At 40.2% G+C, this 16,102-nt stretch overlaps 1 protein-coding gene across 3 annotated transcripts in view; it reads right to left on the bottom strand.

Moving 5' to 3' along the window:
• Positions 1-1,157: 1,157 nt before the first annotated feature.
• Positions 1,158-16,102, bottom strand: part of kalrna (kalirin RhoGEF kinase a) — a 96,121-nt gene continuing 81,176 nt past the window's right edge. The window contains exons 40-67 of one of the 3 annotated variants that reach the window (XM_072445018.1): positions 13,266-13,460; positions 13,090-13,160; positions 12,432-12,569; positions 12,161-12,256; positions 11,628-11,746; positions 11,487-11,553; positions 11,056-11,159; positions 10,910-10,979; positions 10,743-10,829; positions 10,565-10,657; positions 10,428-10,478; positions 10,275-10,352; positions 10,009-10,194; positions 9,450-9,621; positions 9,073-9,218; positions 8,012-8,295; positions 6,228-6,390; positions 5,590-5,652; positions 5,474-5,501; positions 5,234-5,396; positions 5,037-5,158; positions 4,575-4,706; positions 4,329-4,490; positions 4,171-4,249; positions 4,047-4,098; positions 3,811-3,959; positions 3,550-3,688; positions 1,158-3,111 (exon numbers count right to left, since the gene is read on the bottom strand). In XM_072445018.1, coding sequence (XP_072301119.1) covers positions 2,554-3,111; positions 3,550-3,688; positions 3,811-3,959; positions 4,047-4,098; positions 4,171-4,249; positions 4,329-4,490; positions 4,575-4,706; positions 5,037-5,158; positions 5,234-5,396; positions 5,474-5,501; positions 5,590-5,652; positions 6,228-6,390; positions 8,012-8,295; positions 9,073-9,218; positions 9,450-9,621; positions 10,009-10,194; positions 10,275-10,352; positions 10,428-10,478; positions 10,565-10,657; positions 10,743-10,829; positions 10,910-10,979; positions 11,056-11,159; positions 11,487-11,553; positions 11,628-11,746; positions 12,161-12,256; positions 12,432-12,569; positions 13,090-13,160; positions 13,266-13,460 — 3,767 coding nt within the window. In that variant the 3' untranslated portion in view covers positions 1,158-2,553. Of the gene's footprint in view, positions 3,112-3,549; positions 3,689-3,810; positions 3,960-4,046; positions 4,099-4,170; positions 4,250-4,328; positions 4,491-4,574; positions 4,707-5,036; positions 5,159-5,187; positions 5,397-5,473; positions 5,502-5,589; positions 5,653-6,227; positions 6,391-8,011; positions 8,296-9,072; positions 9,219-9,449; positions 9,622-10,008; positions 10,195-10,274; positions 10,353-10,427; positions 10,479-10,564; positions 10,658-10,742; positions 10,830-10,909; positions 10,980-11,055; positions 11,160-11,486; positions 11,554-11,627; positions 11,747-12,160; positions 12,257-12,431; positions 12,570-13,089; positions 13,161-13,265; positions 13,461-16,102 lie in introns of those variants that run through there. The other 2 variants (XM_072445016.1, XM_072445017.1) reach the window with 2 other exon arrangements.

Raw genomic sequence — 16,102 nt, 5'->3', positions numbered from 1 at the left:
TTGACCAACATTATGATTATTAAGGTAATATGTTACAAGAAACGCCATTTTTATTTAAAACAAATATATATTTATATAGCTATTTTTTAAACCTAGGTTGTTTGGTTTAACTTGTAGTAGACTAGAATGTATGGGGTGGAAAAGAGCCGAACCATAGAGCCACCAACTCATTTGGTTATTTTGAAGTTTTATTTCAAAATGTTTGGAAAGAAACCACACTTAACTCAACATGGACGACTTTGTGCTTGTTCCTTCGGTTCAAAACTTCAGCCATGGCATCCACATTCCCAAAGGATCAGCTTCAGTGACTCAAATGCAGCTTTACAGATTAGTCACACGCTTCATGTAAAACTGCATTATTTAAATATGACATGAAACATGTTGGTTATAATAAAATGGTTACCCACAGGACTTTTTGCTTTGCTTTGACCTGAAAGCTGCATCAGCATTTCCTTTTCATCCCACAGCCTTTTGTTTGACTACTTTGTTGTTAAAAGTAGCCTAAAAGTAGAATTAGAAGCAAAACATTTCACATAAAAATGCAATGATGGCAGATTGTCCGCCTCAACAAGCCTCAACTAAAACAAACAAAATGTTATACAAGTAGTATTGTATTTTGGCAATAATTTAATCTTGTGACACATTTTAAACAGTCTGAGCAGTGGTTAAAAATATACCATTGTTTTCTAAGTCAATGTCATGTCAAATCAAAAATGGTGATAGAAACAAGCAGGTTGTTTATTAGTAAATACAAACAGCGGGTGGTTTGAGCTGAAGCTTATTGTAAAGCAGCTATAGTTCCTATGGACAGATCAGCAAAAACAGCACATTACACAAATCCTAGAGACATGAAAGGACTGCACCAACCAAAATAACAAAAAAGCTATATTTTATAATCATAAAAATAAGACCATTAAAGTCACAATAAATAAACAAATGATACAATTATAAAAATTGACTTAAATTAAATACTATAAGACTGTAAATTGAATACATTTTATTTAAGGTTCACATTTGCACGTGTTAGGGTAAATTGGAGATTTAAATTGAATTGCATTTTGGGGCAGTTTAAGTGCTTTGAATGGTTTGTACTTCAGAGCAGTTGTTCATCTGGAGTCAGTCTCTTAAGTTCAGAACGAGGATCAAAAAACATACTCCCGGTCGGTCTCATTCAACATCGGACAATGATAAAATGCAAAACGACAGACTTCATTGCCAATTGCCAGTAATAGGTACAAACAGATATGCATATTGTGATAGTTTTGACTTAATTGCATGCAAAACAAGTATTTTTTCGGGTTGCCTATCCACAGATTTGACCTGTAACCTGATCTTGTCCCCATGTAGATGTCATAGATGCTCTACTGTGGAATATTCCAGGCAAAACAAAAAGCTCTCGGTGAAGATGACCAGCTGGAAAAGCCTCCTCCAGAAAAGTTACAGGGTGCACCTTTGAATCAAACTTTATACTATTATTGTAAATCATGACAATACCTCAAATTCTTCAGTTGGTAGTCATGAATATTGTCCATTGGAAACCACCATGGCACATAAACCCAAGGTCACATAAATGCTTCCTATTGTACATCGCAAAATGTCATTTTGAGCAGCACAATAACAGCCAAAGAGTGCTGGTTTGTGAGAAGTCAGTATTGAGCAGACAGCACTTTGGATGGAAACACATTCTACAAATTACAAAAGACTTACATTCATCAGTAAAAAGATGCAAGAGACAGAGGCGCTTGTGTCCTCCAGTAAAAGTTACATAATCTGAATGAATGGCAGCCACTAATGTACAAGCAAGTCCACATACAAAGCGTCAGCACTAAAGATTTACTGTATTTTCTAACCTGATTTCTAAACATCCCTGGTGAGTTGTTCACATGCAGGTTTCCCTGATTAGTCTACTGTACATGACAATGGTTATTGTACAAGGTTTCTGTAAACTTGTATCTTCTTTAGACACAATCCTGTGCTCTTTCATTCAGTCGTTCTTGCCAGTCCAGTTCGAGTCCAGGGATGTGTTGACAGTTTTCCAGCACAGTTCAGCTGTAAACAGTACACTGGCCCCATCAACATTCTCTAGAACATGATTGCTGCTGCACAGTAAATAATCTATCCGCTAAAGATGCCCACTGTCAAAGCAATGTCCTTTAGTATTCAAGATGCGACAAAACCAAAGAAAATAATGTATTTGCAAAAGGCATCTAAGGAAATGTTGCTATGGCTTTACCTATAGAGTCAAGCGTTTATTATGTACAGTTAAACTCTTGTGACACTGGGTAATGAGTTTGGCATTGCAGTCAAACTGGAATAAATAAAAATAAAAGTGGATTAGTTTCAACTGGTGATTGGTCGAGTCAAGGCACAGCCTCAACTTGCACAAACTGGTTCACATAAACAATGGAGATCGATCATTCTTTCAATGTCAGCAGATCAGTTGAACAGTTCGAAAGATGGCTCATGACCTTTCCAGTTATTTCTAATCGATAAATATTAAAAACAATAATTTAAGATAAGTATAATCACAAATGTCTTAAGAAGTGTTGACGTTCACAGTGTGTTGCCCATACTGCTGCTAACCAGGCCTTTAATATTAGTGACAGGTCGGACATCGTGCAGTTGCTTCCTTCTGTCTATAAAAGTGGACAAACGCGTTGTGTCCAGAGGAGTCTTGGAGTACTCTCCGCCATGGACGCCACCTCGGCCCACCCATGGGTGCTGCAGACAGGACGTGGCACTGGGCCTCTTTCTGGGATCCTGTTGGAGCACGGATGTAACAAAATCCTTGGCAGCCTGACTCACATCCCGGAAGTACTCATCCGGGAAGCAGAAGTCCAGGCGGCAGATGTTGACACAAGTTTCCTCTGGAGACTCGTCCAGGAAAGGGGACACTCCACTGAGCAGGACGTAGGCCAGGACCCCCACACTCCACACGTCAGTGGACACCGAGACCGGGGTCCCACGGATCAGCTCTGGGGCAGCGAACTCCGGATTCCCGAGGAGTAAGTGAACATAGCGGCGGTGAGCGGTCAGCTGTACGGCATCGCCAAAGTCTACGAGCTTAACACCAGGAGTCTGGGAGCGCAAGTCCACCATGATGTTCTCAGGCTGAAGAGCAGAGGAGAGAGAGACATGTGTGAGAGTAATGTGTGAACATGGAGCACACTATTCAAACCGCTACAACTGGTTAACAGAGAGTACATTGACAGCACTCAATTCATCAAACTTTACATTTAATACATACATAAAAAATAAGTATGTTGCTCACACACACTGTACCTTTCATCAGTGCGTAATCTATCCAATAAACAGAGAGCATTTGGCACAAATTGTGTATCAATGCCCTAATGGCGTTACACTTCTGTTCAGCATGTTCATGTAAACTACTGTTATAAGATGCATGTTTGTTAACGGCATGTACTGATTTGATGTAGATAATACAACGTAAAAGGCTAAAGCCCAAAATTAGAATAGAATTAAAGAGAATTGTAAAGTCTATGAGGGACCAAATACCGTATGTTAAAGGGAATGGGAAGTGGAGTGTACCTTTACGTCGAGGTGGGCCACTCTGCAGGTGTGAAGGTGCTGCAGCGCCTCTAGTGTTTCTCTGATGAAAAATGCAACTTTCTCCTCCATCAACTCATCGTGAGCCACCAGATAGTCCAGTAAACGGCCGTCTTCCAGCCTGAAGTGGATATACACATTTTATTTTATTATATGTCTAGTAAAATGTTAAATCCAGGACAAACACTTGTTCTAAATATTGCAATAAATGAATCAATAACAGTTATAACTGAGGTGACTTACAACTCCAGGACCAGCATTAGAAATGAGGGGGACTCGTATGCATCCAACAGCGCCACCACCTGGTGATTCTGTACTTGACGCAGCAGGTCTGCTTCATGAGCCACTTGCTCTTTTTTCAGCATTTTCTTACTGACAAACTTAACAGCAACCTGAGGAAGAAAAGAACATCTTTATAATAAAAAGTCAGGCTAATCAAACATTGGCTTAATTAATCATTAGTATCATTAGTACTGTACCTCTTTCTTTGAGGATTTGTTAAGACATTTTCTGACTACGGAAAATCTGCCCCTAAAACAAAACAATTAGCATATTTGTGTAATGTCCAAAAATGTGTAGCGATAATTAGTTAGTGTAGTTTACCTGCCAATCTCCAAGATTTCAGAAAAAGACGTCTCAAAGTTCTCTTTCCATTGAACTGCAGCTCCATCATAACCGGCATCTGAAACAAAGCAAGATATCACGTTTAACATAGTTCATTTCTTGTAACGATTCGAGTGAAAAGGATGAGTTTCTCTTACTGCCGCTGGGTAATGTGACCATGTTGGAGGGCTCAGATGGAGGTCCGACTCCCCAGCGATTTGAGGCACGCACTCTAAACTGATAATGTCCGCCCGGGATCAGAGTGTCGATCTGGACACACTCCTCGCGACTGCTGGCCACCTGCTGCCACAGAAACGAGTCTAAGGAAGGAGCAAAACAAACCAGTTTTAGTCGACAAGAAAAAATGACTTTAGCTTTACAGTTCGGATCATCCAGGTCATTACCCTCCTGTCGGTACTCCACATTGTAGCTGCTCACGGAGCTGTGGGCAGACGAAGCTGGCGGAGGCCAATGCACCATGACGGATGTGCTGCTGACCTCTTGTGCCACGGGTCTCCCTGGGGCTGCTGGGATACCTACAAGCAAAAGAAACAACAGTATGATGTTCTGAATACTCCTCTTCACTAATAATATACCACTCTTTACTAATAGTCTACACCAGTGGTTCTCAAACTCACACAAAGTACCACCAAAGATTAAACTGGCTCTAAACCAGGTCTAAACGTCATTGCTATACATGTTTTAAAAAAGGACTAACCCAGAGGACAAAATGTGCTAAAATGTTGGTGCTGCAGAGGAATCCGTATACCACCTGAAGGAGCTTGCGTACAGCAGTTTGAGAACCACAGGCCAATACAAATCGAACACAAACACCACGCTAATTTAACACTTCAGCAATATTATACCTTGAACTTTGATAGAGGCTGAGGACGAGGCTGAACCGTGATCGTTTACTGCGACGCACGTGTAAATGCCGGTGTCTTGAGGCATCAGGTTACACACTTTTAACAGGATATCACCCGTGTCCCTGAACAAACAGGAGTAACCATAACGTGAATGTATGTATTTGACTTAAAAATACACATAGTTTTGTGGGACGTGCCTGATTTCAATGGTGAAGCGGCTGTTGCTGGTCACTGGGTTCTGGTCGGGGCCCTTCAGTGTGATGGTGGGTTTGGGACGCCCGCATACTTTACAACAGAGCACCACCGTTTCTCCAAATGCACACACCACATCGGACAGAGGCACCAGGAACTCAGGGGCCACTGCAAACAAGTTGGATAGTTAATGAGATTGTAATATGTGGTCATGTCTTATAAGAGTGGACACATGGACAGCTTACCTTCCTGAATGAAGTTGGGGTTGAGGAGCTAAAAAGGGGTCAGAGATTAGCTAAACGTCTATTCATTTCAACTTGAACTTCTAAAGCCGTTACATTTAGGAATGTGGTGTTCCTACCTCCATGCCAGTTTTTGGGTCAAGGTCATCGTCACAATCTGACTCATCTGAAGTATGGACATCCTGGTGGAGGAGGGTGGAAATGGAAAGAGGATCGGAGGGAAAATATGAAGAGAATGAAGGAAAGTGATAAAAAAAAGGGGGGGGGAGGAGGGAAGCAAAAAACAACCAGCTGGATTTGTAACAAAAATGTGTTACACCTAGTTTTAAAAATGTATTGTAAGTGTAACAAGCACAGAAGCATATCACGAGTTCAAAGGTTTAGCTTCATGTTAGTGCACAAAACATGAACAATCTATTCATGCACTACAAATAAATCTAAGACAAAGATAAAAACATTTCATAACAAAATCAAAGAGTTAGTGAAAATAAAATAATATTCAAGGGTACAAAAATAGGTTCTCAACCCCTTGATATTGATTTTCTTGCCAAACTATGCATCTAGTGTGGTATTTCAAGAGTTCAGAGTACAGTAATGGACCTGTATCACTGGAATTTCGGAAGTCTTGACACATTCTGTTTCGTAAATGTGCTTTAGTCTCTGTTCCAAATAAGTCGAGTGTAGGTTGAGAACCACTAACACACAAAAATAAAACTGGGAGGAGTCTGAAGCCACGCCGTCGACCTGCTCTACTCACTTTTCCCTTGGCCTTGCCAGCGGGAGACCCCATTGTCGAAGGGGGCGTGGTGTCTTTGGGTTTACGGACAAGATCGTTGTCTTGACCCCTGACCCCCAGAGGAACTACATCTTTGGCTTCGGCGCGCTTCCTTGCGCGCAGTGTGTTCCACGATAATGACTTTCTGTGCAGTACAGGAACAACAAACATCAACTGACCGATGAGAGAGAGACTTGAGAGCAGAAGCTGGCTGCAGAGGCAACTCATGTTACTATTATGGCCTTACCAATTCAATTATCCTTTTAAAACATATCCATATGGTAAGACACATCTACACATGTGCATCAACGTGTTAGTAATTATACTGGTAAGATATCTGAAGAATACACCCCTCTAAAAACATGTTGAACATAATAAGGCATCTGCTGTGTCATGTTGCTTCAGAGAACAAAGTGCAGTCACACTTTTAAGGTGCAGGAAGTGACATGAAAGAGAAGGCCACTATTTATTAAGAAACAAAAAGACAAATCAAAGGAGGACACACGTAGGCCTAGTGCAATCTAACAGTACAAAATGCTTCCATCACATACTTGGCTCAGACTTTGTGAAAGCAGCTGCTGAGTCCTTTGATCAGTTTTAGCAACTGAATAAAATAAGGATTTTAAGTGAATACGGTGGAAAGTGAACCGTCAGTGTTAGTACAACATAAAACAAACTCAAAATTCAACAGAGATAATAAAAAATACACACAGAAAGGGCAGAGACACAGCAACATCAAAATATTGCTTCTGGCATTAATATTAGTGCAAGTTACTTTGTATATTATATTCAAATCTCTCTTAAATATGGCATGTAATTTAAAACAACCAAATTAGCACACAGAAGTAGCAATAGTTTACTGTTGTAGTTTATTTACAAAGATTAAAACTACAAACATAACGCAGAACTTAACCTTCACATTGCTTTGCTAAGCCATGCTCATGTCCAAAAAGATTTATTTGACATACTTAAAATACATTTAAAATCAATATTAATAGACTATCAACAGTACATAGCGGACCGTTGTGTTTTAATCAAACATATTGCACAGTCTTACTTCATTCATATTTTTTCTTAAATAGTGCAAAAGGATTTTTTAACAGGAATGTTCTAGAGCCTCAATCAAAACTGTACAGTGAACCGTCCAAAATATAAACAAAATCAACATTAAGAAGAGACAGTAAAAATAACATGGAGAAACAAAAATGTGTGTAAGATTGCCACAGACAACAACATAAATCTCCAGTGCGGAGAACAGGGCTGAGTCCACCTGAACGCCCCAGCTGCATGGATCATTTCAGTCTTTTCCATCAAAAAATAAACAAAAAAACATTAAAAAGGGATCAAATACAAAAAGAATAAAAGGCAGGTGTTAGAAACTGAAATAAGAGTCCGGTTTTAGCTCCACTCACTTTAGCTGGTTTACAGAGTCATATAGTTTTAACCAGCCTAATGCTGCACAGCTCATTTCAGTGTTTACTCTGAATCCAAAGCTACTTCATGTAGTTGCCAAAATGTGACAATGGCTCAGTAATGATGCTGTCCAAGCAGCAGATTGAAAGACTGGTTTTGTACCTCAAAGAGCAATAAACCAGGAGTAACAAAAAAACAAAACGTCTCCTGTGAGGTCCAATAGTTCCTTGTTAAATAAGGGCTGTACGGGTTTTGGATCGTCTTTAAAAAAGGGGACTTAAGCACTCTCAGTTCGTGTCCAGTCTGAGCGCTCAAAACCAAACTGAAGTACCGGTGGAGGGGGCGGGACTTACTTGATATTATTTGCGTCGGCCACTGCAGCAGAGAAGGAACAGGCAGAAGAAGAGTCTCTGAGTGGCTTTGTGACCGGGCCGAGCACATGTCCTGGGACCCAGCCCTCTGCGGCAGGCGACAGGCTGTTTGCTGGACGGTAAACCAGGTACATGTTCTGCTGGTTTGTGGCCAGGATTTGGACCACCTCTCCTTGAGTCACATTGATCTCATTCTCCTTGAGTGCAGAGTAGTCCTGAGTGACCAACATGGTGGATGAGACACCATTACAGCCACCGCCGCTGTCCTGTGGACGGGGGAGGGTGGAGCAGGACGGAGGGGAAAGCGAGAAAGCAAAAAGAATGGAGCAAGAAAAGAAGGGGAAACATGAGGAGAGGACGGAGACAAGAGTGGACAAAGTTAGGAGTGTTGATGAGGGCTGGATCACAGTCTTGCTGATAGTGATCCCATGAGTACAACCTGAGGAACAGCACAGGGTCCGACCAATGAGGAGCGGAGGGGGTGCAATGCATGAGTTAGAATCTGAATACACCTCATCTTTGAAAACAAGACAAACTATAAAATGTCTTATTGTTTGACTGTGTTAGAGCTAATGTTTAAATTCTAGTTTGACCTGCTGCTCACGCAGGTTATAAGAAAACCTCATACTAAAAGGACATTAATAAACACTGTTAAAATGATTCTTTAATAATCAATTTTGCAACCTACACTTATCACAGAACTGTTTACAGTATTGTTAGGGTAATCCATTTTTGGCTTGGTTCAGCATTCTTCAGTCTGAACTGAACGCTTGATAGACAACACATTGAATTCATTGTCAGGGTTTGAAGGTGCTTTGAAGTTGTAGTGCACATGCCAAAAAATGCGGCTTCTAAAAAAAGTGTTTGTCCAAAGTAGGTTAGAAAGAACAGGATGGATAAAATACCTGCAGTTGCCTGCAATGGTCCAGATTTTACCCTTGTTTTTTAAAAAGGACAGTATGTGAAATAGTACGGTACATTTTGCTAACTTAATCTCACAGTCTCTACAAAACAAACATATCTAAATGCACAGCTGATCTTACCCTGGGATTGAAACATGAGCCCCCGTTGGAGGTAGACACTTTGTCACCGAGGCTCACTGCAGATGGCGGGCGGCTGGATTTCTGGGTGCTGGGTCTCTTCAGCGAGCAGCTCTTATCATTCTGGTACGCTATGGGATCCTGTAGTGCTGCATTGAAAGACACACTTTATTTAGTTGTCATTTGCCTTTTTGCCTTTCTTTTTCTTACCTCAACTCATATTAAACACTTAATGCATAATGCATGTTTAATATATTAGTAGTGGTTTAGTACCTGGTTATAACAATGATTTCATCTTCATGCTTAGAGAGAAACTACTCATAATCTTTGCCCCCTATCTACAGACTTCACATTACTCTACCCAGATTTGTCTGCCTTACCCGCTAACAAGTTGCTTTGAGATTCCAGGCGCTCCTTTATGTGCTGGACCCAGATCTGCTTGGTTTCGAGGTTAGCTGCCTGAAGAGTGAATCGCTCGGATGTGCGACGACACAGCAGCACAAACTTACAGGGGTCATTATCCACGCTCTCCTCCAAGCCCAAGTAGGACACCTGTGGTAGAAAAATGCAACACAAGCATTAAAGCTATGGGACGCTATGGGACATCATGGGACATCATGGGACATCATGGGACATCATGGGACCATCTGTTCTTTGATGCATGAAAATCAAACTGTATAACGCAAAATCAGTGAGAGTACCCATTTGTTCTAACAAATTAAAAAAGATTTAACTCAAAAATGTAGATACAATAAACTAAAAATATATATCAAATATGAATACATATGTAATTTTTAATGTATGTCTGAAAAGAATCTCTTAAAGAAAACCAGAGCACTGGAGCAGGTTAAAAATCATAAAATATGCCATTAATTTGATTTGTGAATTGTAGTTCTGACTGCTTAACACAAGGCCAATGTAAACCTTCTCATGCTGTACCGTTATGCTCTTTTTGAACAGGTATCCGGGAGTGGAGGATCCCTTCCGGAGCAGCTCACTGAAGATGACTATCTGCTCAAAGAGGAAAACCCGGCGTTCTTTGGAGCGGGACAGGACCCCAGTGTCCTGCTCGGTCACGAAGAAGGTCTCCTGCTGCACCAGTTTTCCCTGACTAGTCAATTTGCCCTAAAAAAGAGATGTCACTTATTAACAAACCGTTGTATGCTTACAATAAAACATCACTGTCAATTCACAAAAACTCTTACCTCAAAACCTTGCAGTCGACCCAGATTCATCATGTCATTACAAAGTTTAGGAACCTGGGACATTATGTCTACAGCTTTCTACAGGGGGAATTACACACGAGATAAAGGGAAACTGAAACACTTTGTAACAACAGCATCAGAGTTACATTTTACCTCAGTTTGTTCACAGTCCATTCCAGCCTTTAAGCTAAACTTCAGAAAATCCTAAGAATGAAATATAGATCATGTTTTAAATATATATCAGTAAAGGCCTACACCAATGATTGAACATGAGTAATAATATTGCATACCTTTAGTAACAGTTGATATTTAGTGATTCTTTGAATGGGTTTGATGAGATAATCACTGAGGCTTAACCTTGACTGTATGTCTTGCTGTATTGCCTTTAGATGAACATTGTCATTAATATTCACACATACGAGAGAATATTAGCACATAGAAAACCGTAGTCAAAGTGGCTTAACTTACATCAAAATATGTATCGTATTCTGCTACAATGAATTCTGACTTGGGTTTATTCTGGCAGTAGATTACATACATGTGAAGTCGCCTCTCCTGAAATAACAAAACTGTTGTCATGCTGAAGACTTGGGTCACTGGGTTTGCTGAGGGATATCGTCAAAATAAGTGCTCACGTGTTTGATAAAGAGCTCCGCGAGGTGTTCATGGTCCACCAGACATTTTTCCAACTCTCCCACAAAATAACTACAAAAGCAGATAGAACTGGTTAGTGTTTGAAAACCACCAGCACACACTTTGCAGTATTTGCTGTCAGACTTACTCTTTGTGCCACTCATGGATTTGTTGGATGTTCCCAAAAACAATCTTGTCTTTGCCTTCCATGTTTTCAGGAACTCCCTTCTCCTTTATCCTCTTCACGAAGCCCTGCAGAAGGAGAAAAAAGGCATTATTCAAATCAAACTGCCCACTTTGGTTGTATTATTGGCTTGATAAGGCCTAAAGCACGTTTCACAGTTAGCTAAAGAAACAATGTCACTAGATGTCCAACACAATTCTAAAATAATGGTTGTTATCGAAAGAGAATAATAAATAATAATAATAAATAAATCTTTTATTTGTATAGCGCTTTTCAGGGACCCAAAGACGCAAGGGAATGATGCAAAGGCAAAAAGGTATCAGGAAAAATCAAAGGAAATGTAATTATAAACAGATACTGAACATCATTGTGTCAACTCAGACGCATTCATTTACCTCCATTACAAATCCCAGGTCTTTGACATAGTCCTTCTCGGTCTGAACCAGCTCATTCAAGACAAACCTATGAAAATGTGTAAATGGCAGTTAGTTAAACCCACAGTAGGATTGCAGTATTTTGAACATGTTGTCACTCACATGCGTCCTCTCATAGCCTTGGCCCTGGCCTCCAGCTCTGGGTTTCGGGGCTGAACTGGTGTGGTCGGTTCTGGTGGTGAAGGTGATATAAAACCTGGGTATGATCCAGACTCCAGGGGCTGTGGACACAAGAGCGTGAACTGATAATGGTTGTAACTAAACTGTTTGTAGTCTTGCTATAAGGTCAAGAATGGCAAAATACTAGTTATTATGCGTGTATTTCAACAATCAATGATCTTTGTTTATAGAGCCTTTTACAACACTCAGGATGACCAGAGGGGTTTCCAATGAAAAATAAAGGCAATACAAAAGCATAATCGACTGTATAAAGTGTCACTACAGTACAGAGAAGCCAGTTTATCATTTTCTATATTTAGACTGAGATTAATGCAATTCCTGATGTTTGGTTTAGAGACAATGGGATAGATACTTGTAAGCAGAAAGATGACCTTAAAATATAAAAAAATAATTAAAAAAACGCTTGAAAATGGATAGAAAAGGTAGCACTAAACTGAAGAAACACCCAAACTCACCATTTTGGTTTTAACCAGTTTTTCTATGGCGCTAACCAGCTCAGCAGCACTGGGGACTTCAGAGGAAGGCTGCATAGAGGTGAGTAAGGTGGAGGACTGAGCAAAGGTGGAGCAAAGGGAAGGTTTGACATAGCGGACAGAGTTAGACCAAAAAGGAAAGACACAGGAAAGAAAGTAGTAGGAAACCCACGATTAGCAGTAAAGGAAAGTCCCATTTTAAAGAGATGAATTAGTAGGGAAATATGCTTTTGAGAGTTTTGCCCCATCTCACCTTGTCATCTGGGGCAGAGGGGTCTTTGATGATCTCCATACGTGGAGGCAGAGGATTGGCTGTCTCCTCATCCTGCTCCTCTTCTCCACCACTCTGCATCCCTGACTTGGACAAGTGAGCATCCTTACTGGGCACCATCTACAGGGGACACAGGATTCAAGTTAATACGTACGAAACACAATGGAACATGAAAACTGGGGAGGTAATTGTAATATCATAGTTATAATAAAAAAAGGTTCTAATTTCATGTCATCGATGGTCTATAAAACTAACAGGAAAAACTGAGGCACATGACAGCTCACATCGTGTTCTTGAACTCCACATATGTGCAAGTGGATTCTTCAACCGCATTTTAGCTGAACATACGGTCATTAAATCAGTGTCAATTTTGTTGCATCTGTTAGGAACTGAAGTGATTCACTGTCAACTGTTGAATACTGCAAATTAAACTAGGCAAACTTCGTGGTCTCCTGTGACCCTGACACCAAAACATACATGAAAGATTTACAAGATTTACACATGATACTGTGTCCCTTGAAGCCATGCACTTTTCAGTAGTTCTTGCCACTTCAAACTTTGAACAAAGAAAAGACGCAGCATTTTTTCCCTAAGGTTGATTTTTCAAAAGCTCCTATTCATCTTGAGCGTATTTGCTTACCTCATCAATGACATCATCCTGAAGAGCGATATTCTGCTTGTGCTCAAAGCCCTCATTACCTATTCCTGGACCTAGAACATTAAAACAAAACATAATTATTAAAAAGAAACACACATTATCTAAAAAACAAACAAAAACATAGTCATATACATTATGTTAAATTGCATTCGTCTTACCAGTTTTCTTTTGTTTGTTATTGGGCAACTTCTTGACCGAGCTGCTGCTGAGGCGTCGTACTGGACTTGTTAACCATTTCTTCAGCGTGTTCCCTGAGCGTTTGGGCCCTGGAGAGCTGGAGTGCAGCGAGCTGAGGGAAGGCTGGGGCTGCAGGTTGGCCACGGACTCAGTCTTCCCATCGGATGGAAAGTTTTCTGAAAAACAAAATGGAAACGCCAAATATAAGTTATTTTATTCATATGGATTTAATTGGCAATAATTTGAGTTATTGTGTGGCATAAAACATTGCAAAAACAACATTGGCATTATAAGGACGGTGTTGTTCTTGTTCTTTGTCAGTCACCAGTATCGAGTTGACATTTACAGTTTGATTTAATCACAGGCAGGAACTGGAGTGCTCAGACCCACAGTGGTCGTAATTAATGATGATTAATTATCGCTGTATCGATCAAACTGTGGGCCTTTACAGGTTTTCATAAGATCATCATTGCGTAATGTTCTGCCTAAACTAAATACAAGTACGGTATATGTCCATTTACACCTTTGTCATTTCAATGGGACGTTTGACATTTGTTTTTGATATCTTAAAATCAGACCATTCCTTTACTGACCATGCAAAAAACTCTACATTGCTATATATCAAAATAGTTTTACTAACAATAAAACCAATTAAGAACAGAAAAACAAACATAAGAAAAGCTGTACATGTATTACGTTGGTGCAGAACAAAGGGGCTTGTTCATATGGCTCTATTGATAGAAGATCCATGCGTCTCTTCGCCGAGGGCCTGACCAGCCTGGATGTGTGCGATAGGACAAATTGGTGTCATGAGTCTGCGTGTGGTGGATCAGCTGCGTTCAAACAAAGCTGCGAGCTACACTTTGCTGCGGCTGTGGCTTTAAATCTGTGTTTTAGACAGGAAATCAAAGGTCAAAGTTCGAAGGGCTTTTCAGAGGTGCACCACAACTCCTCCCGCAATGCGTTTCTATTGCTTTTAGGGACAAATGTGTATTCTTTGCTCAAACAGTGTGATAATTATGCCCCTCAAATGGAAGTGACTTGAACGTCTCAGAGGGTGCTGGTCACAAGAGCAATTCAATGGCCATTAAAGTACAGATAAGCACTAATAACCCGTGAGAGTAGATGAAATGTTACTTCATAGCTGTTGCATTCATTGTGCCTTAAATTTCCATATTACATAGATAACAATAATAGGTTATTTGGAAGTCCTCATACTCTGACAAACAGCTTTGATAATTACCAACTAAAAATAAAAAGCAGAATGCCACAAATTAAATATTTTTTGGGTGACTGAATATCTCACTGTATAATGTACAATGCAATAGACGTCATCGTCACGTTTGATTCGGACGATCATGATAACAATATTGTTTTCTAAATGTGTTTTGAAGGCAATGACACGTTAGAGGCCATTTACCTTTTGACCACCTGACTTTTGGTTCTCTGCTTTAACTGTGGCTCTTATCAGTCAGCACAGATAAAGTCCCTGACCACAAACCAAGGTTTCTAACCTTTTTCAAACGCATGACAACAAAATTATTGAAACAAAAATGACAAATGTGTGATGATGAGGTCTCATTTGAAAAACAAGATGTCTCAACAAACCACAACACTGAATGTGCAATTTGTAATGCGTCTTTGAGAGTAGCTGTTTGTTTGGACACTGACCGCTTGATAATAGATGCATTACCACAGCCTTTTTGTAAATCTGCTAAATACTGCTACCAGTGGGCATTTGAGATGGAAAACCTCAACGTTTCAATCTGCTGAGAAATGACGATTTAGGTCATTTTGAGTGAATACTGCATGGATCTGGAAATAACAGCAAAACATTCTAGACAATGTTGCTGTGCTTTCAGTGTGGTCAGTCAGTGGTTGATGGGTTTTGCCTCCATCATAGAAAGTCCTTATGTCAAGTAATTCTGGAGAAACTACTTCAAGTGTCAAGAAAATCGGCTCGTACTCAAGCCAAAGGTTACCAAGATGGAGAGGAGCTTTAAGAGTTTTCTGAGAGGTTTCGACATGCGGCTGACCACACCATCTCATTAAGTTATGAAGTACATGAAGCTGTACCGTAAGATGCACAAGGATCCAGCATCTGCTTGTCTTGATCTTCCAGGAACGTTCCCAGTATGCCGTTGAACGCATCCATCTCCGTGGAGACGAGCTGGTTACGGGTCAGATCTTTGAGAGGCGAGCCCGCTCACAGAAAGAAGGCCTTTTTTTCCAAGGTATTTTTAGCAATATGAATGTCTGTAGTTTAATAAGCAAGATGTAAAAGTTTAATCCTATACTGTGGAACATTCCAGGCAAAACAATAACATCACCATGGAGACAAGCTGGTAGCGGACCAATTCACAAGATAAATGACATCGTGCACACCAGCAATATACTATTAAATATTAGTATATATACACAGTATTTTTTCCCCTCAAGTCAGCACCATTGAAGTATCTCAACTCTACACGTGCTCGGCATTTGTTTCAAGTTTAGTCATTATTTCTACCAATCATTGATACATTCCAATCTTATCTCTGAAGTTTTCTTGGTACGATCTCTCTCTCTTTCTGTTACTTAGGAATCTAAACGAATCTAAACAAATCTTGAAATAATTTGCAAAGACATACTGAAGACGATGTGTGTAGTTCTGAAATTGAAATGCAAAGTATGTAAGTATAAAAAGAGACGCAAGCATGAACCAATGGCGGCCGTGTTTTGTGACAGTGCTGAAAACGTATAATGCACTATCACTTCGAGGATGCTGAAGTCAGGTGAGACCCAACAAGAGAGCTTTTGTTGTGTAGCTTAAAGAAAA

The sequence above is a fragment of the Eucyclogobius newberryi genome, unplaced genomic scaffold (assembly GCF_026437365.1).
Source record: "Eucyclogobius newberryi isolate DKJ021-1_F unplaced genomic scaffold, fEucNew1.0.hap1 SCAF_14, whole genome shotgun sequence".
NCBI lineage: Eukaryota > Metazoa > Chordata > Actinopteri > Gobiiformes > Gobiidae > Eucyclogobius > Eucyclogobius newberryi.
The sequence above is the reverse complement of the archived record's forward strand: the minus strand, read 5'-3'. Positions and strand labels throughout refer to the sequence as shown.